General features: G+C 40.1%; 1 protein-coding gene across 1 annotated transcript; it reads left to right on the forward strand.

The window, feature by feature from the left end:
- Positions 1 to 276: 276 nt before the first annotated feature.
- Positions 277 to 23,441, forward strand: bmp1a (bone morphogenetic protein 1a). Its single transcript, XM_020935389.2, has 20 exons — positions 277 to 628; positions 8,761 to 8,868; positions 9,538 to 9,663; positions 9,991 to 10,108; positions 11,078 to 11,256; positions 11,366 to 11,471; positions 15,411 to 15,535; positions 17,148 to 17,263; positions 17,405 to 17,507; positions 17,646 to 17,762; positions 18,109 to 18,254; positions 18,337 to 18,532; positions 18,687 to 18,812; positions 19,548 to 19,708; positions 19,865 to 20,045; positions 20,154 to 20,279; positions 20,369 to 20,496; positions 20,658 to 20,871; positions 21,187 to 21,437; positions 22,084 to 23,441. The coding sequence occupies exons 1-20, from the start codon at positions 484 to 486 to the stop codon at positions 22,216 to 22,218; spliced, it is 2,907 nt and encodes a 968-aa protein (XP_020791048.1). The 5' UTR covers positions 277 to 483; the 3' UTR covers positions 22,219 to 23,441.
- Positions 23,442 to 24,227: the final 786 nt, after the last annotated feature.

Raw genomic sequence — 24,227 nt, forward strand, 5'->3', positions numbered from 1 at the left:
TCTCTGTCCTAAAAAGAGAGAATGTGGTCTCTATTTAGGCAACACACACAGGTAAGACTTAAGGGTCTTATTTTCACAGTTTCATTGATTTCAACACGAACACATTTTACAAATAGGTCTATTAATTTTTCCCCAAAGTGGCTGTAGTGTGTTTCACGTCTTTTGCATTGGACTTATCCTAACGCAATAAAATTAAGAAGCAGGCATTTACGGCGGAAAGGAGTGACGCTTCGCCACCCCTCGGGAGCAGCCATATCATCAAAGTTTTTTAAGCCGTGCTCAACACAAGCTCTGAGCTCTGGCTGCGAGACCAGGGCCAAGAAGACACCGGAGAGGGGCTGGATTTAAACCCGCCCTCTGGAGGGATCTCGTTTCCCCCAAAACCTCCCATTTTCTCTCACTCACTCTTCTCTGCCTCTCTTTCCTCTTTCCCTCTTCCTTTACCTTTATCCCTCGACTTTCGCCGTGTCCCCAACCACAATCATGGAGCTCACGGCGAGATGTTTGTTTCTTCTGTCTTGCCTCGCCGTGATACTGGCGATTGATTTGGAAGCGATTGACCCAGGGTACTATGTGGAGCCTACTGCCACATCAGAAGCGATCGACTATAAGGATCCCTGCAAAGCTGGTGAGAATTTTCCTCTCCTCATGTAGCGCACCGTAATTTGCCTCATTTATGTGAGTGGACAAACATGCCACGCATCTCCCAGCTCAGAGCCCGCTTCTGGAGAGATGACAGTAGTGGATGTAGTTTTTAAAGGCATCAGAGAACAGAGTGTGCGGTTGTTTTGTTCGGTGTGGGATAGTTTTGTAGTTAAAATCACTTACAAACAGCCCTGTGTTCTGGCTTCATGAATAAGCTGGAGAGATTGTGGGAACTGAAAGTCTTAGGATGAGTTGTTATTTCAAAAGTTGGGCTATCCTTTGTTTGTGGGGAATGCACTGTTTTGATTAAAAGTGTTGTTGTACAGCTGCCTAAGACTGACTTATTATGTATCTGAATATTCTGGCACCTCTTGTTGTTTTCTTTCTCGTCGTTTCTGATCACCGCTTTTTTCACTGGCTGTGTTTGTGCACATTGTGCTAGAACAAAGTGGAGGATTGGATCAATGTACAGTACTCAGAGGGACTCAGCTGTGTCTGTGCTCTGCTTTGCACCAACCTCATGTTACCTAGGCTATAATATGGACAGGTCTGCTTCTTAAGTCTGTCACAAGTGTCACTGTTATTCTAATGTTTTATGTTATGAGTTATGTTTTCCAGCTGGTGAAAGGTCCTGGTAGAAGTATACCCTGCCTTTATGTGACAGTTGAACTTGTGTTGCCCTGGAGTAGGTGAAAGGTGGAAAAGGTCACAAAAATGCAGGTCTGAATAAAAGAATTTCTTCACTCCAGCCCTGGATTATTGGATGATGTTTTAGATGTAAAAGTCACTGTCTGTGTTCTGTGGTGGTTTCCATAAACAACCCTGGGGCCAGACTTGTCTGAGGCATACACAGTACACTCAGAGGGTCCATGTTTGTTGCGTTCTGGCCATCACGTTTTGACCATGTTTTTGTTTCAGCAGTATCTATTATAGCTCACAAGCTGAAGCTGAATCAGGGCAATAATGTTTAAGTTCCGTGACTTGTTTAGTGACTGTAAATGTGTCAAGTGTTTCTCACTTTAAGAACTATAAAGAAAAAGGGGTTATATGTTATACTGTCCTCTGTTTACATACAGGTGGTTGGGGATAAAGTTCAGGATAAAATACATTATTAAATCATTATATTGTTCATCTTGTATCAGTTATCTTTAGATAAAAGCTCTCACATCTGCATCTTCTTTATAACTCTGATAAAATCATATAACAACCTTGTGATGAAGCCATCTTAAGTGCATTTTATTTTTTTTATAAAAAAGTTTTCAAACCATTAGACTGCGGCCTGACTGAAGATTGTGTCATGCTGCTCCCATGGGATGCGTATGCGTTTATATGATAGTTTTGCATGTTTGTCTCTCTGAGTTCTGGCTAAATGTTCTTTATTGCTCAGATAGAGAGTCAGTGAATGTGTGTGGAGGGGTCTTCTTGTTGTTGCATTCATGAATATCAGTGAGGGGCCTGGTAATTAAGATTACAATATCAATACTGAGTGCTCCCATGGGTGTGAACTTGTACCTGTGATGGTTTGTCCATCAGCTAATTAACACCTGACCCTTTGTCCTGCTCTCCTCCAAGTACTATTGAAGTGCTTGGAATATATTAGCTTAATGAACATACTAATGTTCATCTTTAAAAATATATTTCTCTAATTGATAACAGCACCTAAGTCAAGCGCAATTGGTGATTGTAATAGTCCTGTAACATTGAAGTAATGACATATATAGAAAGTTACCAGTGGAAAATTCCTTAGTTTGCAGAACTCCAAACTTGGCAGCTTCCCAGGAAGTCATTTAAGACTGTAACAACCCACAGAGATTAGATCCAACCATTTAGCAAAATGAAAAATGGATGAGGAGTAGACATGCTCAAATAATGAACGCACTGGTTTGTTTGATGTGTGCCTAAGGAGAATTCAGGTGCTGACAGTTTGCCTGTGGCTGCAGCTCTGTGTGCGAGCTGAGGCTTTCTCTTTTTCACTTCCTCCTGTATTATAGGCTCAGCTGCAGAAGAGCGCCCTCAACATCCCCCTCTTCTCCTGGTTCTCTTATGCAAGTCTCCCTGGGCCCTGAGTCGGCTCAAACACACAGACTGTAGGTCATTCACCACGTGCCAAAGGAAAGCACCACTGAGGTGGAGACAGGGTTCACCACGGTTACAGTCTATGCTGTCCAGGTAGGACAGGCTGGCTGGTCAGCACAGGCAAGATTAAAACCACACTGTCTGTTTACATTCTTTCACACTATCTATAATAACCTCAACTTTCTTATAACCAACCAAAAATCATAATTATTTTGTCAATAATAAAACAAACAGAAACACATCTCTGGTTTGTGACTGGAGAACACTGACGCTAATGTTTGTCCTTTATTATGGATGTCAGGCTGGTCTCACACTGGGTGTGTTTTAAATGACAGGACCCCTGCCACTCTCGTCTCCACAGGGTATAGTTGATTAGGGAGCCGATGGACTGCAGTCATGTAGTGTGTTGTTTTTGGTTGAAACTATTTATTATTATTGGTTGGTTGATTCTAATAATTATAGCTTTCCAGAGTGCAATTACATTCATACTTTGAACAATCTACAAGCCATGAAAAATTGATATCCACCCCCACAACATCTAAACTCATAAAAGTTCTGCTAGGTGCCCAGCTGTTGATCTCTGTGAACCTCTGTAAAAGCCAAAGATTATGAGTGCTGATGAGCCATTAGAGGTTAAACAGACTGGGCTGTATCAGTAATGATTGTCTGGGATGAGAGGAAATCCAATCTGCTAATGGGCTTGTTGCTGTGTGAGATGCTAAAGGGGAGGTAGCCTGCTTCTTGCTGTGTGCCCTTTGGAGCTGGCGCCATTCTCATCGTCAGGAGTAAGTGCTAAAATATGATTAAGTAATCTCTGGATTTCACTTGGTAAGACTAGAAGATATTGTATGGAAACTATATTACTTAAAATGAAATGTGTTTTTAGTTACAGATCAGATTAAAAAAAAATCTGTTGGGCTCTTTTACTATTTAAATGTTGAGTTTGTTACTAAACACAGGCTGTGAGAGGCGGTTCCATACTATTGTAATGCATTCCAGGTTTACATTCATTACCCCTATACTTTCTTGTACCTTATTATGGCAATTTTGGGTTCACCTAAAACTCCCCAAATAAGCACACAGAGTAGTATAACATGCCCTGAGACCAGAGCTTCTAAATATAGTCTGGTGTTAGTGTCTGCATAGGCTTAGTATTGATGTTTGTGCAGGTTTCAGTGGCAGATGTCATGGTCTGGCATCCACAGAAAGAGATTTATGGGAATAGCCCTGGACTATTTGACACCGCAGAGGTTGAGGGCATTACACGAATCAATGGGATTAATTTGGTTGAGATCTCAAATTTAATCTTCAACTGATTACTGATTGATGGAAATAGAAATATTACAATGGGTAAGATTACCAAAATGATAAGGGGAGGTAGATTTGCTACTGGCTTAGAAAAAAAAAAACTGTTAATAAAGCATACTTTTTAAATCTGTTGTTAAATTATCTTTAATAGTAAATTATCTTTCTTTTTAACATTTGGCTGTAGGTACACTGTGGTAGTAATCATGTCAATATTTCTGATGCATTGTTCTCTTGGCTTAGAAAGACTACACCATCTTGTGTGTAATATCAGCATGCTTAACAGTGTTTGAATGGATTTAAGAGATAGACCAGTTGGCCCATTATTGCACTTTTTAGTGTATCTTTATTTGAACACTTCAGTGTAAAAAAAATAAATAAATTTACAAAACGGAACTACACAGCTTTCTTAGGTTTGTGGTAAAAGAGGTTGTCGGTGAGCTTTTAGAAACTTTAAAAGACATAATTTCAGGACAGTAACAAAAATCAGCCCCACATATTGGCCCAAAAATAATGGCAGATCTTATCCACCTTCAGTCTCACTGGATCCTAAGCAATTTGTGAAAAAACACAGCGGCCAATCTCTAGAGGACTTGCCAGTCCGAAGCCAGCATAATGGATATGTCTGGGTGGGAGGATGGTCTACATATGATTAATTTTTTTTATGCAAATCACAGCACACAAAGAAGTGATTTGTTGAGGAAAGGGAAGATGTCCTCAATCCTAGTGCATGTTGTATCCAATAGCCCTAAACCCCGTGTGTGGATAATTAAAGTAGGAGACATGGGGATTAATTGACAATCCCTGCAAGTCTTTTCATAAAGCTGCAACAGTGTCTCCAAGATGACTGCGGTGCCCAAAGGGAGCGGGTGCTTTAAAGCTGCCCGCACTGGTGCTTTTGCTCACTTCAATCTGAGGACAATGACAGTGTGGATTAAGGAGCGCAGGAGTGATTAGGACTCTACATGGGCAAAGGGCATGGCCTCTGTGAACCTTAGGGGGGTGGGCAGTACCAGTCTAACTCATGTTAAGGGTCAGCATACATCTGTATCATTTTACACAATAGGAAGGCTAAAAAAAAATCAGTAAGAAGTAGGAATATGAATATCACTGCAATAGATATATTTTACTCAAGCACTCTGTTCTCTCTATTTTTCAGTCTTGGTCTGTATGTCATCAGTCATAGTTTAAAACAATCAATATTCCATTGAATAATGTGCTATTGAACATTCTTTTATGACAGCGATGTGTAATTAATGGCCTCTGTACTGCCTGTTCTTTTCTATGTAGACTCTTCTGAGAATCAAATTAAATGTGGGATAAAGGCAAAATGAGCTCTCTTGTCTGCTCACACTGGACACAGTATGTGGTGGCTGCCTCTTATCAGCAGTGTTTTGGCTGAGGCTGCTGTTGTAAAAGTTGTTTGAGAGTGTCACATAGATTAGCCAAAAACAAATGAGTGTTTTTTGTCAGGGCAAATTAGAGGATCCTTTGACCTGTGGAATGTGGACCTGTCCCTTTAAATACATGCCCTGTCTTGCTGCAGCTCATTTACACCTTTTCTTATTGCTGTTTAACCTCTGATCCCACACACACACATGTCCTCCCCTTCAGCCTTCATACATTTGGTTTGCTCCATCTTGATTTCATTTTTGAAAAAAAGGATAAGGGCCAGGCTTTCTTCTCTTCTCCTATTGCGCTTCTGAAGTTTTTGGTCCAGATTTTGTCAAACTCTTATACAAAGGCTTTGTCTAATTGAAACCAAAACTGTATTTCTGGATTTCTGTTGTTTAGTTCTTTTGCACACATTGTTGGGAATTCCCATTTCACTTCACAAAAAGAACTTACATCATTGTTATTTTATCTTAGTTTAAAGTTTGGATGTACCTCCCAGTTTACTGAGTTCACATACTTGGGTTTACTTTGTCTATGTTAATAAATGTATACTTCTATTATATATTATAATTTAGGGTTGAATGATTTAGGAAAAATCTCTGCACAGTTTTTCTGATAAGCAAAATTACACGTGTGTGTAAGTGGCAGCCTTTGCAATTTGCCAATGTGTCAATTCAAATTTCGATTTCAGTGATTAATCTTGCTGCCATATTGTAATTGACGATTGTCATTTTGCTACATTATTCCTGTGCATGTGATAAAATCAGCCAGCTTGTAGCCAGTGTTGGGGAGTAACGGATTACATGTACCGGAGTTACGTAATCAGAGTACAAATTATGAGTAACTGTTTTCAGTTACAGTTACTGTTTCAGTGAGTGGTAATTGGATTACAGTTACTTTGTTGAAATAAATGGATTACATGGAGGTATTTTCCTGTTTTCACATTTTGGGTTATACCCCCACCCCATTTTTTTTTTTTTTCGGTAATTCCCCTCATTGCTGGAAACTTAACTAGGTCTAAACTAGATCTAAACCAGGTTTAAACCAGGTCTAAACTAGATCTAAACCAGGTTTAAACCAGGTCTAAACTAGATCTAAACCAGGTCTAAAACCAGGTCTATACTAGATCTAAACTAGATCTAAACCAAGATTAAAACCAGGTCTAAACTAGATCTAAACTAGATCTAAACCAGGACTAAAACCAGGACTAAAACCAGGTCTAAAACCAGGTCTAAAACCAGGACTAAACTAGATCTAAACTAGATCTAAACCAGGTCTAAAGCCAGATCTAAAGCCAGGTCTAAAACCAGGTCTAAAAATAGGTCTAAAACCAGGACTAAACCCAGGTCTAATCTAGATCTAAACCAAGACTAAAACCAGGTCTAAACTAGATCTAAACCAGGCCTAAACCAGGACTAAAACCAGGTCTAAAACCAGGACTAAAACCAGGACTAAACTAGATCTAAACCAGGCTTAAACCAGGCCTAAACCAGGACTAAAACCAAGTCTAAAACCAGGTCTAAACTAGATCTAAACCAGGTCTAAAACCAGGTTTAAAAACAGGTCTAAAACCAGGACTAAACCCGGGTCTAAACTAGATCTAAACCCGGGTCTAAACTAGATCTCTAGATCTAAACTAGATCTAAACTAGATCTAAACTAGATCTAAACCAGGACTAAACCAGGACTAAACCAGGACTAAATCAGGACTAAATCAGGACTAAATCAGGACTAAACCAGGACTAAACCAGGATTTAAACAGGATTTAAGGACTAAACCATGCTGCGTGGACGTGTCTCCTCCTCTTCTATCAATAATATTTTTAATTGGTTAAGTAAAGTCTGGGCTTTTATTTTCTTTTAGCAAACAAAACATCTTATGTTGCGATATCTTATATCTTTGCTTCTCTACAGCAAATCAAGTAATCCAAAGTATTCAGATTACGTTACTCACTTTAAGTAACTTAATTGATTACGTTACAAACTACATTCTGGTGTATGTAATCTGTAATCTGTAGGGGAATACATTTTAAAAGTAACCTTCCCAACACTGCTTGTAGCCAGTTATTGTCATGTAATATTGATCTCACATTTTATCTTATTAGTATGACTTTCATGTTGTATATTATCTTAAGAAACACAGCTAATCACCACCACAAGTTTTCTTTGGATTTGAACCTAAAGTCTCGTGCATCTACATCTTACCCCCACATGCACGAGACTGTCATTCCAGCAGCTTCACATCTGCCTTCCCACTTTAGCTCTGCACTGTGGTCAAAGGGAAATGCCTCTTTCCTCGCTGACATCCTGTCCTTTTTTGCCCTTCAAAACAGTAGCATCCTTTAGCACGCTCTCCCCCTCAGATTCACCCAAAAACCCTATAATCCCACCACAGTCCCCTTCACCTACCCCCATGTCCTGCATACAAGCCAGCCATAAATCCTGAAGGGCCAGTAAAACCAATCCCCCAGTCTCTTACGCAGCAGAAATGAGGCATTTACTCAAGAATCTCATAAAGACCTGCATTCCTCATAAAGTGCTTGGTTGGTTATTTTTCCTTATCGTTGGCCTCATTAACGACTCATTACTTCTTCAAGGTGCCCTATATCTCTACAGTGAGGAGCCTGTGGCAGTGTCTTGTATATACACTGGTACCTCATACTGTTACACTATTTAGTTTAGATTTAGTTTGAGGGCTGACATATTAGGACCGTGCATGCGATGAAGTGAAAGAGAAGAAAACTACCATGAAAAATATTAAATAATTGTATACTACAAGTAGAAACTCAAACTTGCTTTTAGAGTCTGTTTAAACAATCTTTTCTTTGTTGAGAATGTTAAGCTTTGGGTGTAAAAAAATAAATAATTTAGTTCAACTGCACACTGCTTCCCTCCAGTTCCACTTGTGCTAGTATTTATATACACAAATTAGAGCTAACTTACCTCTACCCCTGTTCCATACACACGCCTGCTTAGTGGCATGAGTATTGGTTATTGGGGATGTTTGGTAGATTCCTGGATTCCTGGCACAAGTATGAGGACTGGGACTGAACAGGGTGGATGAATTGGTTCTTCTCTAGGGAAATGCTAAGAGGAAACAATGACGTATTTTGTAACAGTGAACCTTCATGTGCAACATGTTGCTGATTTTGCTATCCTGATTGACAGTGATGCAAGCTTCCTGTTGTCCATACAAGGATCTCTTATAAGTATATTTTATATTTTAGTGCTCTGAAATGTAAACAAGCACTTCCCCTGAGAGAGACCAAAATCATGTTTGTTTAATGTTTTCCCCTTTGGGTCTGTAAAAGATTGAGTTTTTTTTTGTTTTTTTGTTTCAGCTGCCTTTCTGGGAGACATTGCTTTAGACGAGGAGGACCTGCGGTCATTCAAAGTGGACAGAATAGTGGACCTGGCCAGTAGAACCGTGCAGTCTTTTAATCATACAGGTAAACTCTTGAACTTGAATTCAAAAACAAAAATGTCCAAAACCAATAAACTCCCCACATTTTTGTCACTGTCTTGTCATTACATTTAACTTCTCTCTACAAGTTCATGTTTTTGAAAAGAATGTGTTAACACCACGCATTTCTTAACTTGTACTGCCATGTTTTAAGGTGTGTTTAAACCACTGACTTCTACTTGAGTATTATTGATGCTAACGCCACTTATGTTTGCACAATCATAACCATTGGCAGGAATACAAAATATATTAAAAGTTACTTGAACTAAACTTGAAGGGCAGACATTGAATTGTTGTCACCCATCTTCCACCATTTGTCAGCACTCTTCCTTTATCACTTTAACAACCAGATTTGGGGTGTTATCAGACTTCCACAGCCCAGGCAGAAGGAGTGCTAATTGATCTTGCCCCAAAATCTTGCTCAGCACAACCCACTGTTACAGCAAATGATTCAATTTGCAGTGAATGTCACCGTCATATTTTTCACCTTCTGCCCAGAATACACAGCACTAATCCTAAGGAATTCCTACATTATTATGGACTAGCTTTGCATTTCGCACACAATTGATTAGGTGTGTTATGGGCTTTTTGGTAGATGAATAGCTAAAACACTCAAACTGATTATATAATGTAATAAATTTTGTGTTGTTTTCAGTCGCAAACCATCAGAGTAGCCCAAATAGACAAACTTCAAGTCGCAAGAAAAGAGCTGCTACCTCCAGACCTGAGCGAGTGTGGCCTGAGGGAGTTATTCCTTATGTGATCAGTGGGAACTTCAGTGGTAAGTATTAGTGCTGTTAGATTATAGAATATCATCGCCCTTGCATGGAGGGCAAGAGCCAGTTTTACTTATGGATTACATGGTAGTTTCTTAAAAAATATGTAAAATAGAAATTTACAAATTGTACTTGAACTGTGACTAGAGCAGTATATTACAAGAAAAATCTGTCTTTAGCAATATTCATTTGAGCTCTCTGCCATTTGTAAGTATTAATAATATTATGAATATGCAAATATGTATATTTAATCACGCTGTAATTATGTTGTTTAACTATGATTTTCTTTTTACAAGATTAGTGCTCTACTTACTCTGTATGATATTATTCAGGCAGCCAGCGGGCGATATTCAGGCAGGCCATGCGCCACTGGGAGAAGCACACCTGTGTGACCTTTATAGAGCGCACTCAGGAGGAGAGCTACATTGTCTTCACCTACCGACCTTGTGGGTGAGTCTGTGGATTTGAGCTGTACATGCAGAAGCTGAACAATGGTGTGCTAATTATTGGGCACCTCACTAGTTCTTTTGCACAGCAGTGGTTTGCCATTGTCTGTTGGCTCTGTTTGCGGTCTGTGTGAGAGTTGTTATTTCAGCCCCCAGCTGTTCCTTAAAGAGACATCCATTCACTGGGTAGGAATGTTTCCTGTGCCCCATCCCTCACTCTACTTCAGTCAGTGAATGCTTTTGCACTACATGGTCCTTATAATTGGTCTCCAGAGGAAGACTTCTTAACCTTTCCATGACCATGTTTACTCCACATCACCGAGGCAAGCTTTAATATCCACACATTTTCCCATTACATGTACTGGTTACGACTATTATTTTACCCATAATATAGTTTGTAATTTTAAGCAATACTGGCTAACTGATCATAAATTATGTTTAAAATATGAATCATCATATCAGTAATACACACCATATATTGCTGATGTATCGATAGGCCTCAAAGTATATCACCGAGCGATGAAGCCATTTTTCAGAGTTCACATTACAGCCAGCTGTTGATGGCCATTTTTAGCCTGGGTACTGGTCTGTGGAGCAACAGGGATGACATTATCCATACAGGCGGCAGTGGTAACAGTGGGCACGCTTGACTCTGCTGCAGTCAGTGCTTCCATCTGCCCTGTGCAAAGTTCAAGGCGTGTCTCAGGAGAGCAGGCCAGGCTCAGTAATTAGAGAGCGGCCGTCTGGCCCACAGGGCCCTGGTGTGTCCCTGCTCCAACCTCAATCTCCGTTTAATGCAGAGCTGGAGCATTTGCATTGGCAGTTGGATGAATCAATGTCACACATGTGTAGATGAAGGGAAAGTCCAGCTTTCTATTAAAAGACAAATGGTCACTATGTCCCAGGCTGTCTTTAGTTCTGTCATCTCAGTTTTCATACAAATTTGTTGAGAGTAAAATGTATTCTCTTGTAGATGTTGCTCGTATGTGGGCCGCCGTGGAGGAGGGCCTCAAGCCATTTCCATTGGAAAAAACTGTGATAAGTTTGGAATTGTGGTTCATGAACTGGGTCATGTGATCGGTTTCTGGCATGAACATACGCGCCCTGACAGAGATGAACATGTCAGCATCATCAGGGACAACATTCAACCAGGTAATGCCATTCAGTCTACTCTACCAACAGTGCAACCCTGTGTAGCTTTCCAGACCATATCATTATTGCTGTATATTTGTGCTTTCACTACCTTCTCCTTCTTTTTCAGGGCAGGAGTATAACTTCTTAAAGATGGAGCCTGGGGAGGTGGACTCTTTGGGAGAAGTCTATGACTTTGACAGCATCATGCACTACGCCAGGAATACTTTCTCCAGGTAGGACAACAGCCAAGTTGAAAACGGCTCTTGGACCTTGCCAGGTGTAGTTATTCTTTAGTCTGCACCAAATGTTCAAATATATTTATGATGGTGTGCTACTCTACCCAGCTGTTGTAGCTAAGCACTTTAATCTTATGTGTAATCCCTATAAATATTAGAATAGAGCCATATAACGGCTACATTCAAACAGATAAAAGAAATGAAAATGTTATTTAGGTCAATGCTATTTTAGGGTCATTATTACTTGGGGCATGGGGGAGGTTTTCTGTAGGCTACTATGATTTTAATTTGATCTAAAATGGTAACTATCATAATTATTTTAGTGTTTTTATAAACCATTTACTACTGCGACTGATAAATAATAGCACTGCATTTAATTTACAGATGCCACATAGAAATTATGTAACACAAAATGTTTTTTTGTGTATATAGTCATAGTGAAAGATTCTTTACAAAGCGTCCGATAAAAAAAAAAAAAAACAGTACAAATGTTATTTTAATTATGATGCTCCCCTGAGTATCGCTATCCTGCTATAATTGCATATTTGTAGTTCAGGAGAAAGTGTTTGGCTGGAACACGGAAGATTGTACCCATAGCCTGTTCAAATTAGATCCCTGTTTTGTTCCCACTACTTGAGTATCAGCTGCAGAGATGGAGAAGGCGCTTTCCCCGGCCTGAGATGGCTCACTCAGGGCAGTGTGAAGCTTCTTGTTAACATAGCGCTTTGGCATCACAAACACCTCATTACCTCTCTGTGCTCCTTTGATTAGCAGCGTTACAGCACCTTAAGCTGGTGCAGGGGCTCATTTTATTTGCCTGGTGTCTGCTACAAAACCCTAGCACCTTCACAGCACTCAGGTGTTGTTATACATTTTACAACACTTCTATAAAGATACAGAGCCAAGCACAATTTGGGTCAACAATAATAATCACCAACAGATGCAGAAATATATTGGGATGTGTGTCATGACTTGTTTGTGGTTCTTCACTCATATTGGGGCGGCAGTCGCAAAAAATGTCATTATGTCCTTGGGCAAGGCACTTCACCAACATTGCCTAGTACGAAATCTGAAAGGGATGTGTGTGAGAGTGATGGTGGTCGTATTAATAATAATAATAATAATAATAATAATAATAATAATAATAATAATAATAATAATAATAATAATAATAATAATAATTATTATTATTATTATTATTATTATTATATTATTATTATTATTATTATTATTATTATTATTATTATTATTATTATTATTATTATTATTATTATTATTATTATTATTATGTTGTTAATAATAATAATTAGTATTAGTATTAGTATTAGTATTAGTATTATAGTATTAATAATAGTTTGTGCAGGGACATGCTAAGCTGACTGTGCCACATATTGTCTTAATCATTATGTGCAACAGAGAAAGTCAGAGCATGTTCCTGAAAAAGAAAGCCATCTGGGTTCTTCAGAAGTCAAAGTAGGTCTCCTGGTCTAGGCTGACTCAGTCAGTCTGAGCTAACACAAACTCAGCTGCACTCACTGCAAAGTGCTTTTTGACATCACACATGTTGACATCACATAAATATAATCTACTTCAACACTTAAACCGCCAAACTTAACATCAGCTTGTGTAAATATTGTTTTTACGCCCCTTCCCTTGTGCAGGATGTGACCTCAGTTTTTCACATGAAACCTATGGTTTGTCCCTTGTCTGTAACAGTATAAACAGAACGTGGCCACCTCCAAAATAGCTAGCCATTAATGTTTAGTAGTATATTCTTGTTAAGAAAATACAATTTTAACATTTCTCTTTCTTGAACCAGACGATGTTTGTGGCAGACTGAGTCTGGGAAGCAGGGAGAGTCTAAACAGAAGCTGTGGCTGTGTCTGAGCCAAAGTACAGAACTGTCTGTTTAGTCTTGTATACCCAAACTCTAGGTCAAAGTTAGCACCTGGAGGCTAAATCAGGGCCAACTGATATATTAGTGGTAGTGATGTCCTTAGATCTACTTCATCTGACTGCTCTTCAACATTGTAGAAGCTATCTTTGCTTTCAGCAGGCATTGGCAAGCCTGTGTCAGCGCCTAGCCCAGATAAATTGAGGGCATTGTGTCTCACTCGACTTGTAGTGGAGGCAAACTCCAAAGGCCTAAGTAAAGTTGTAGTAGTGGACTTGTAGTTGCTTGGTCACAATGGCACAGCCAAACCTCAGAACATGTTTATTTGGATAATCCCCTTTGTTCTGCCTCAGCTCGAACTCGTGTTACGTCTTGGTTTGTAAAAAAAACAGATCAATAAGTCTCCTTGGACACAGGGCTCAGGGCTGTGATGGCCACTGTCGGGGAATGTTTCACAGAGTGCTATTAGCAGACAAGGGGCTCCTGTTAGCTTTTCACAAGTCAGTCCAAGCACTCTCTCTGGAGCGCTGATTGGCTAAGTTACCTGTGTCAGTCTGATTGTAGAGCTCCAGTATAAGCCTGTGTGTTTTGCCCAGTATTGTACAGTAAATCACCGTGGGAAGCCAGGTCCTTTGCAACAAGAGGTGCTCAAAAGATTTCATGCCGTGTCTTGATGTTTTGCTCTGTTTCTTTGGGGATGAGCAAATCCAATGCCAGCGCTTTTTGTCTGGAGTGTGTTAGTCGACCTACAACTCCGCCTGCCCCCTTCTCTTTGCCCCTCAGATATTTTTCAGGGCCGGTACTTGGCACAGATCCAACTCAAATAGAGACCTGCCAGTGTGGCCTTTGTGCGCTCTGACATGGACCGGAGTGGTGTATTTTACCGACCGCCAGCACAGGGCTTCTGGAAGCCAACGAAGAAGGAGGGAGGCAGGGTCTGAACTGTTAGCTCAGGCTGCGCTGTTTGCTCATGCCTGCGGTTGAAACGCATGTCACCATGGGAACGTCCAGGGAGCCAGGCCATTGCTCACCAATACTTGAAGAAAAATGAAGATGATAAAACTTAAGTGTCAACTGAGACAGTGGTGGGAAAACTGGACTAACGTTGACCTGCAGCTATTTTAAACACAAGTTGGGATACTTCAGAACAGCTGTAGTCATTAAAGATGGGGTGTAGTAATAGTTTTTCTCTACGCTTGATTGTACAGTGACCTTGAAATAAACCTTTGGCTGTCACTACAAACCTCTATCAAAATATTTATGAAAAAATGCTTGGCAAAGTTGGCATATTGCTGCATATACGCACACTGCTTTTGTGTGGCACAAACGTGGTTAAACATAACGACTTGCCTAGGCTTTTCATTGTGGTCCATCTGTGTGACAGACGTGTGCCATAGACTTCTTAACCTCAGTGAACAAATATCCTTCCTACCAAAGAAAACACAATCTCACCCAATGTTTGGTTGTTTCTGTTTTTGTTTTTGCCTTTTAAGAAATAGCTCACTTTAATGTGACACAGTGAATCAATGACACATTTATCTTTCCTGAAAGTAAATGTGTTATTATTAGACTGATCAAAGTTTACCATTTTTGCCTGGTGCATTCAGGTTTCCACAGGTGTTAGTTTTGAAGTTAAGATAATATGCTGAATATTTATAACAATTATGGTGCTATTGTACTTTGGATGGTTAATTTAGTCTAAAAGTATTTGTAATCATCCATCAATGATTGACAAAAGTAAAAGTTTATTAACAAACATGTTCCAGAGCAGTTTAAACTTTGTGACCCACATTTCGAAATGTCCTGACGTGGCGCCAGACTTGGCTGCGCCAAAACAACTTTATTTAGGCATATTTAGTTCTCAATAAGTTATTTCTCATTAATTCTTATTTTGTTGATAACTCTAATCTCCTTTTTCCAATTCCCATACATATTCACTGAAATCACCTTTGCCTTGAATGCACTTCCTTTATTGTTTATTGTGAAATTTCTCCCTCTGTTTCACCCTAGCTTTTCTTTAATACCTATTTGCTGACTCACAGGGGCATCTTCCTGGACACCATTCTGCCACGATATGATGTGAATGGAGTCCGACCGCCCATTGGCCAGAGGACCAGACTGAGCAAAGGGGATATCGCACAGGCACGCAAACTCTACAAATGCTCCAGTAAGACCAAAATGACAAATGCTGTCTCCTTTCTATTTTTGCTTGTGTGCACATATGTGGTATGGTTTATTGGACTGACTAAAACTAGTGTAAGCGGTATGACTGGACCGGAAATTTGTCATCGGTCTTCCTCGATAGAAGTTGCACAACAGCTGGGCTCAAGTAGACAATGTTATTAGAACACTTACTTTGGTACATAAGGAATATAAACAATATGGTTATAGACCTAGGGGAATTATGTAATACAAGCACGCTAAAGAAGCACTTGATTTGTTTTCAGTGAAGGGACAGTGGGCCTAATCCTACTCAAATAAACAGTATGTACGGAAATAACAGATGTGTAACTCAAGCTGTACTCTGTTGGATAGATCTGGTGTTAGACAGTTAATTGTATGTCTGGATTGAGAGTCAGGCTATCATTCAGGGAGCAAACCCAGTGACCAACTGGTGTGGCCGTAGTGGAAAGTGGAAATCATAATATCAAGGGCCTAAAGGTACAAGTCTTTTCACTGCACCCAGGAGGGAGAGATCAGCAGAGCAGATGATGTGGCACTCGTTGTGGGGGATAAAGAAGTGAGTTTCTCCTCCACGTGTTATTGAAAAAAAAAAAATAATAATAAAAATATCTTAAAGAGCCAGAGAACTCCTTTTCAAGCACATTCCTGTAAGAGTCTGTCACTCTAAGTGAGTGTTAGATTGCTTGTTAATGGGGGTAGTATGGGCAGTACTCGGCTAAGCATTATAACAACTCCTAGCTCAGGGCTTCTAGTTTTATTGCTTATACACAAGCCTCAGAGGGAGCAATGAATGTATACACTCTTTCTGTTTGTCCTGCTAAATATAGACTTAAGGTAATTATAACACAGATGTATAAGCGATTATATACATATAGACACCTCTGTTAGGACCATTCTCTCAAGTGCATATGACAGGTACTGTTAAAGTCACTAGTAAATAGTTAACATAATTATATTTATGATTTTACAAAAAAAAATCTTTCCTAGTTTTCCCAAGTTTAAAATGTATGGTGAATTTTATAATTTATCAAACCTTTCCTTTCTAGAAGTCAGTGTTATTTCCTGTATTTTATAAACTATTGATCAAGTGCAACTTTTTAAAGCTGGATCAAATATTTAACTTAGAATATATTGCCCCAAACAAAGTGATAATTAGGAAAACTTTTAAATTCTCCACTGCCAATAAGCCTTTTGTGTTCAAATTAGCAGTCAAATGGAGGTTGTTTTTTTTTCACTGTCGGCATGTACATAATCAGATCTCCAGAGGACTTGGTTATTTATAGTGTGACAGGTTTATTTTCAGAGGTTGTGCAGAGAAAGTGTCTCATACTCAATTCCTTTGTGTGATCATCATCTGGAGCTTAAGGTGGGGGTTAATATTATCTGCAGATGTGCCTTTGAACATAAAAGCGCTGCCCTTCACTTCACATTCAGTGTTATAATAATTTGTGGACCAATTGTCCTTCTCTTTTGCCAGAGCTGTTTATGCTTATAGTTCAGAGAGGGGAATATTTCAAGTTTTGGATGAAATTAATGTTTTATTATGTTTTCTTTTGAACACTAAATGTTTTTTCTCTCTGTAATTGTTTGGCCAGGATGTGGGGACAGCCTGCAGGACAGCAGTGGTAACTTCTCCTCTCCAGGTTTTCCCAATGGATATTCAGCCTACATGAATTGCATCTGGAGAATATCAGTCACGCCAGGGGAAAAGGTATGAGCATATGGAAAATGCCAGATCTACTTGAGCTGTTTAAACAACTAGCGCTATGGAGTCTGTTTTTTTCTCCTTATTTAGGTAAGCATTGGTTTGCTCTGCAGTGGTGTCTATAATTAAGCATTCTTTGTTTTTAAGATCATTTTGAACTTCACCTCCATGGATTTGTACAGAAGTCACTTGTGCTGGTATGATCATGTGGAGATCAGAGATGGATACTGGAGGAAAGCACCCCTCAAAGGTTTGTTTCACTTTGATCTGAACCCCTCTGCAATAAGAACGATTTAAACTAGCTTCTTACCTCAGTGATTATAACAATAATTCAGGAGAGATTTATGTAAATGTTTTGACCAAATAATAAGGTGTTGCTTTTGTTTAGGTCGTTTCTGTGGCGACAAGCTGCCTGAGCCAATCATCTCCACCGACAGTCGGCTATGGATTGAGTTTCGTAGCAGCAGTAACTGGGTGGGAAAAGGTTTCTCTGCTGTTTATGAAGGTAAGCACTATTCCCTAATTCACGCAAAACAGTTCTGCTCAGCTGACTGACCACTCTGTTTTACATCCAAAAATGTGCCTAAAATATGCACTGGTTTTGGAGCTTGCACTGCTGATGTGTCAGGCTCTTTGCACTGCATTAATCCCACTCTGGCTCCGATTCATATTTAGTTCCATTGTTTCCAGACGGTGCAAAAGGATGATGCGTGTTTGTGTGTGTGGGAGCGGATGGTGGAGGCATTTTTGCTAATCCGCATTGCGTAAACAGGGAGCGCACATGTTTTCTGGAGGCATGTGCTATTGATAATATGCAACTTGGTTTATATTGTTTGTATTATCACTTGCAGCCATATGTGGAGGGGAGGTGAAGAAAGACAATGGCCAAATCCAGTCTCCAAACTATCCTGATGACTACAGGCCCAACAAAGTGTGTGTGTGGAAGATCACTGTTGCTCAGGGCTACCATGTCGGCCTTACATTTCAGTCTTTTGAGGTAAAACTTATAATGCAGTACTGGCCTGTAAATGAAGCTATCCTTTGTTATACAAGTATATTTTTTGCAATTCTTGTTACAGATTGAGAGACATGACAGCTGCGCATATGACTATTTGGAGGTGCGCGATGGGAATTCAGAAAACAGTCCTCTGTTGGGCCGCTTCTGTGGCTATGACAAACCAGATGACATTAAAAGTAGCTCTAACCAGCTGTGGATGAAGTTTGTTTCTGATGGCTCTGTGAACAAGGCTGGATTTGCTGCCAATTTTTTCAAAGGTCAGAGTTTAAAATGTATCATATATGTACTGTGTAGTAGAATGAAAGTCTGAGTTGTAATTGCACAGTGTTTTCTCGGCTTTACTGTTTCACTCATAAAACATCAAGCCAAGGGGCCAGAGAAAAGGGTCCTTACATATCTTTGTGTTTCCAGAGATGGATGAGTGCTCCAAGCCGGACAACGGTCGCTGTGAGCAACGCTGTGTCAACACACTGGGCAGCTACAAGTGTGCCTGTGACCCCGGCTATGAGCTGGCTGCCGACAAGCGCAGCTGCGAGGGTAAGTACAGGGAGAAAAGTCACTAACCCTGCTCACCATGTAATTTCCATGCTAAAGCATTTGCACCCAAATACAATAAATACAGTCATCCCAACAGAACTGAATACATGCCCACATTAGTGCCCAAGCTGCTCAGGCACCATCTTTTAAAGATTTGAGTCACAACAATGCTCTAGTTATTCTTATCCTAAATTGTATGTTGTTTAAGGCCAAATTACATGTTTGAGCATAGCGCCTCTAGAGGATGTGGAGTGCTACAACACATTTACTCTGACATACATTGCATCACTTCAGAAACAGCTGATAGTAGTCCCCAGTCTACAGGGTGCAAAGGGTATATTACACACTCATTTATAATGTATGCACCCTCAATGGACTTTTGCCTATTGACATGATATTTATTTTAATATTTCTATTGTTCCAATCACATGTCTTTAAAAATATTGTTTAACATTGTTTTAATCTTTTTTATTATTCAGTTAATCTAAGTAATGCCTTCAGATTATTTCTTGTTATGTGTAGTGTAAAACAAGCTGAAGATATAGCGGGTCGTAACAGTTGTAGAGAGCTTTGGTGTTACATAACACAGAACGTGTGAACTCACGAACAGGGCAGACACTAATCTGATTAATGTAGGATACAGGAACACTATTCATGTCCACAACCGTGACTGTATTAATAATACATGTGCCATGTCAGCAAATCTGACTGTTTGTTTCTCTGCTTGTTTTAAAGCGGCTTGTGGAGGCTTTATCACCAAATTGAACGGCTCTATCACCAGCCCAGGTTGGCCCCGAGAGTACCCACCTAACAAGAACTGTATCTGGCAGCTGGTCGCCCCCACACAGTACCGCATCACTCTGCTCTTTGATGTCTTCGAGACTGAGGGCAATGACGTGAGCACTGGGGTTATTTTGAATCGTCATGGGGTGGGTTTGTTCTGTGTTCTTCCTGTCACTGCACAACACAACTCTACTGCACAAACAAACATTCTATAAATAGAATCAAATACTATTTCTAATTATCCTCACATGCACTGTCTCTCCTCTTAGGTGTGTAAGTATGATTATGTGGAGGTCCGTAGTGGGCTATCAGCTGATTCCCGGCTGCATGGGAAGTTCTGTGGGGCTGAGAAACCAGAAGCCATCACTTCTCAATACAATAACATGCGCATTGAGTTTAAATCAGACAACACAGTGTCTAAAAAGGGCTTCAAAGCACAATTTTTCTCTGGTGAGTTGGGATTTTCCTGCACCAAATCAGAACTTCATGTCATTTTCTGTTATGGAGCAAATGTATATGAGAGAAACACTGACATGTTTTTTCCCTGCGTGTTTTCAGACAAAGATGAATGTTCAAAGGAGAATGGAGGCTGTCAGCACGAGTGTGTCAACACCTTTGGGAGCTACAGCTGTCAGTGCCGAAGCGGCTTTGTGCTGCACGAGAACAAACATGACTGTAAAGAGGGTATGTTGTTCAATGGACTTTAGTAAATTTATGTCATTTTAGCCAAAAATGTTCAGTTCTTGTTTTGATTTATGTTGATGTTTTTTCAGCTGGCTGCGATCACACTGTCAACAGTGTAAGTGGCGTCATCACCAGTCCAAACTGGCCTGACAAATACCCCAGCAAGAAGGCCTGTACCTGGGCACTCACCACCACTCCTGGACACCGGATCAAAATTGTATGTACCTGTGTTGTTTCAAAAGATTTCATAGTCAGTTTTCTGAATCTGAATCTTAATTTATTAATTTACATACACTTTAATATTCAAATACACTTGATTATTCTATTATACTGTATAACGGAAAATAATAACTTTATAATGTGCTGTGCTTCTTCCAGGCCTTTAATGAGATTGACATGGAGGCGCACCTGGAGTGTGCTTATGATCACATTGAGATATATGATGGCCGAGATGGAAAAGCCCCAAGTCTGGGTCGCTTCTGTGGCACAAAGAAACCTCCTCCAATCATGTCCAGTAGCAACAAACTGTTCATCCGCTTCTTCTCTGACAACTCGGTGCAGAAGAAAGGGTTTGAGGCCTCTCACACAGCAGGTGATAATAGCATCTTGTTTTTGTTTGTGTACACTACATGTGTATTTTTCTGAGAGTGAGTTCACAATTGGTCCAAATTTGAGCCCAGTCCTGATGTAGACTGGGTTTAGTTCAGCTTTAGTCCTGTTTTAGATCTGCTTTAATTTTGGTCTAGTCCAGGTTTAGGTCTGGGTGTTTTAAATGAACTCTGAGTGACTTGTTGTATTTGGCTTATTTCATCACAACTAAACCACAAATGGTGAGAGACTTTTAAACACTGAGAGCACAAATAAGTAACCCCAGATTCACTGTAATAAAGATAGATTTGCTTTACAGAATGTGGCGGACGGCTAAAGGCGGAAGTGAAGACCAAAGATCTGTTCTCTCACGCCCAGTTTGGGGACAACAATTACCCAGGAGCATCTGACTGTCAGTGGGTCATCTCTGCTGAGAAAGGCTACGGCGTGGAGCTCATCTTCCAGACCTTTGAGATTGAGGAGGAGGCAGACTGTGGATATGACTATATGGAGCTGTTCGATGGGGCAGACACCAAATCTCCACGTCTCGGGCGCTACTGTGGCTCAGGAGTAAGGACCTCTGTTTAAATCATATTGAAGAAAACTAGTTATTACAAGTTCATGTTTTATAAATCACATCCATAGCTGCTGTTTGTGTGTGTGTTTTTAATGAAGACATAGGGCAGTTAAATACTTTTAGCATGTGTAAATGATTCTGTGGAACCAGTCGTAGACAAGCCAAAGATACTGGCCGGTAGAGTTTCACACTCTCCAGGAGACTTCTGTAACTAATTATTTATCAGCTGTGTTGAATGTGCAGACTGGTCTTTCACAATGAGGCTATCCGGCATTTAAAATGAGAGTTTTCTCAAACAAGAGCACTGCTTAATTTCCTTTACACACTTCGGTGATAAGATCGGGACTTTTACTCAGGCTTGTTCTTGTGCATCAGAACTAGAAGGGCATAACATCCTCAAAACCCTAGGGAGGAGCTTTCTAATCAAGTTTCTTTTTATAAAATAGTCTGAAAGGTACTGACACAGTTTTATGCAAGTAGAGTAAAACTCATTATGGTGTTCTAAGGCTTTAGCTCATGACTACACACAATTGTACTGGCTAAGGTGCTTTCTGAACAGGAGCCTGGTCTTAGCTGTAGTTGAGTTAAAGAATTATAAAGTGACAGTATATAACTGTACTGCTGTGTGCTTTGTGCCAGCCCCCAGAGGAGATCTACTCGGCTGGTGACTCCATTGTGATCAAGTTCCGTTCTGATGACACAATCAACAAAAAAGGCTTCCACGTGCGCTACACCAGCACCAAGTTTCAGGACACACTGCACTCTCGTAAGTGACCAGCGGGGGCCGGAAGGGGCCGCGCGGGGCAAAGGGGCAAACGGAGGGGCCCCCCAGGGAGGCGCCAGCCTGCCGCTCGGAAACCTTCGGCCACCAAGATGAACCAGACACGACAAAACAGCCGCAAGACCACCAACCGCACCTCAGCTCCTAGGGGCTCTAGCTCCCCCCACAGACTGTGAGGAGTAAAGCCATTCTGCAGTTCACCTTGTTTGTACCTTTTTATGGTTAGGATTGGGATGAGAGTGTGAATGTCTGCTTCAGCAGACTGTAGGGGAAAGTGTATCGACCCCTCAGATATTTTTTTTAAGCTTGTCTCTTATTGAGAGGCAGAGCAGAAAACCGTGGATTCTCAGGACCTGTTGGAAGGCAGGCATCAGCTGGACAGATCTCTGCTTTTGTCGGGCCAGCCCACCACATTCAGGAGAGGAACAGGAATCTTACCCCTCTTTTCCTCACTCTCTCATCCCCTTGGTTCAAGGTTTCCTATCCATACGAGGATTTGAGAACTTGTTGAATTTTGATACTGTATGTCAGTCAAATGCATGTAAGGATGGAAGAAAGCTGTACAGTGACAACACCAGCATTAGTATTTGGCATTGTCCTGGCAGCCAGTGGCAAGATTCTCATTGTTACTGTTTAACAAGGAATTTAAGGAAGCAATTATAATTATTAAAGGACTAATACATGAAATGTGGTCCATGTCTTCTGGTTGGTAATTGCTGCCTCATGACTGACTTCTTCTGTACCTCCATGTATAAAGTTATGTGTGTGAACTTCAAAGGGAACATGTGCTTTTCAGCTTGAACCAGTTAGCACTTTACAGTGAATTGTTCCAAAACCAAGAGCTTATGGATTTTTGTGAAATGCAATGCCAGTTCACTTATTTTTAAATGCATTTTATCTCTTTGTTGTTTTTTAATTGTTCCATTCATTTCCTTGAGCATACTTGAACATGTGCCCTGTTACATGGGGCAATATAGGTATGACTTATGTTTTCAATGTTGATTTACAGTTTTGATGTAAAATTATTTCTCTTCAGAGAAAATGCCTTTTCTTGGTACAATGAAGTATTTCTCAAGAACCAAATGAGCCTCGGTATTTATTGTTCAAGTAATTACATAAATGATGTAAATGAAAAAGTACTGTTGAAATTAACCCTACAATGCCTTCTTAATGTATAGCCATTGGTCTATGTTGAATACACAATGTTGCTCACTGATTAATTTCTCTGTTTATTTCTTACTCCATGTAGATTCCTGCTTTTGGGGGGGGGACTCTGTATATTATAAATTATAGAGCCTCAAACAAGTACCGTCAAACTGAAAATGGCTCCTGAATAGGAGACAAAACTTCTTGAGAGCACCTATTAAGGGCTTGAATGATTATGCAAATATGACTTAGGCACAGTTCACACTTAGTGTAGTTCAATTGGCCTAGCTACCAAACAGAATCTGTAAACAAATAGGTGTGTTAGTTTCAGTGTAATTAGCTCCTCCCTTTAGGCAGATATAAGGCAGTGTCCACCAGCAATGTGACCAGAACTGAAGAAGCCGCTTGGATGAGCAGTGAAACGTCTTTACTCTAAAGGTTTTGCGCACTTGACAGAATTTTTCTTTTGTCTTCATTGTCATACAGTGTCCAAGCCCACCCCGCACCCCCCCAAAAAAACAAAAAAAACCCGACATAATACTGGACGGAACTCACACAGTTAATACAGGGTAACAAAACTATGGAAAAACTGGCAACTCAGGACATTTGAGTAGGATGAACTGAAGAGTAAAAAAAGTACCAAATTCTTAATATAAATGTAATCTCCTAGATTTTATGTAGTTTGTGCTTGGATTATTTATATAATTACATATTTTAGATCACCACTGTCAAGTGGTTTACATTGTCTTGATATATTAGATGGTCAGTAATTGTTTAGGACAATTACCAATACTTTTATTGGTAGAAATTTAATGTTCCATTTGAACTTGTTCAGACTGGATTTATGCAGATCTGC

Source organism: Boleophthalmus pectinirostris, unplaced genomic scaffold (genome assembly GCF_026225935.1).
Source record: "Boleophthalmus pectinirostris isolate CB_2022bp ecotype Guang Dong unplaced genomic scaffold, ASM2622593v1 HiC_scaffold_4, whole genome shotgun sequence".
In the NCBI taxonomy this organism is placed as follows: Eukaryota; Metazoa; Chordata; class Actinopteri; order Gobiiformes; family Gobiidae; genus Boleophthalmus; species Boleophthalmus pectinirostris.

What these genes read in the sequence shown, in the direction of transcription:
- bmp1a (XM_020935389.2), top strand. Translation starts at nt 484, where the DNA reads ATGGAGCTCACGGCGAGATGTTTGTTTCTTCTGTCTTGCCTCGCCGTG. An exon ending in GATCAGTGGGAACTTCAGTG is followed by an intron (nt 9,664 to 9,990) that starts GTAAGTATTAGT and finishes GATATTATTCAG; the next exon opens with GCAGCCAGCGGGCGATATTC. An exon ending in GGCGCTACTGTGGCTCAGGA is followed by an intron (nt 21,438 to 22,083) that starts GTAAGGACCTCT and finishes GCTTTGTGCCAG; the next exon opens with CCCCCAGAGGAGATCTACTC.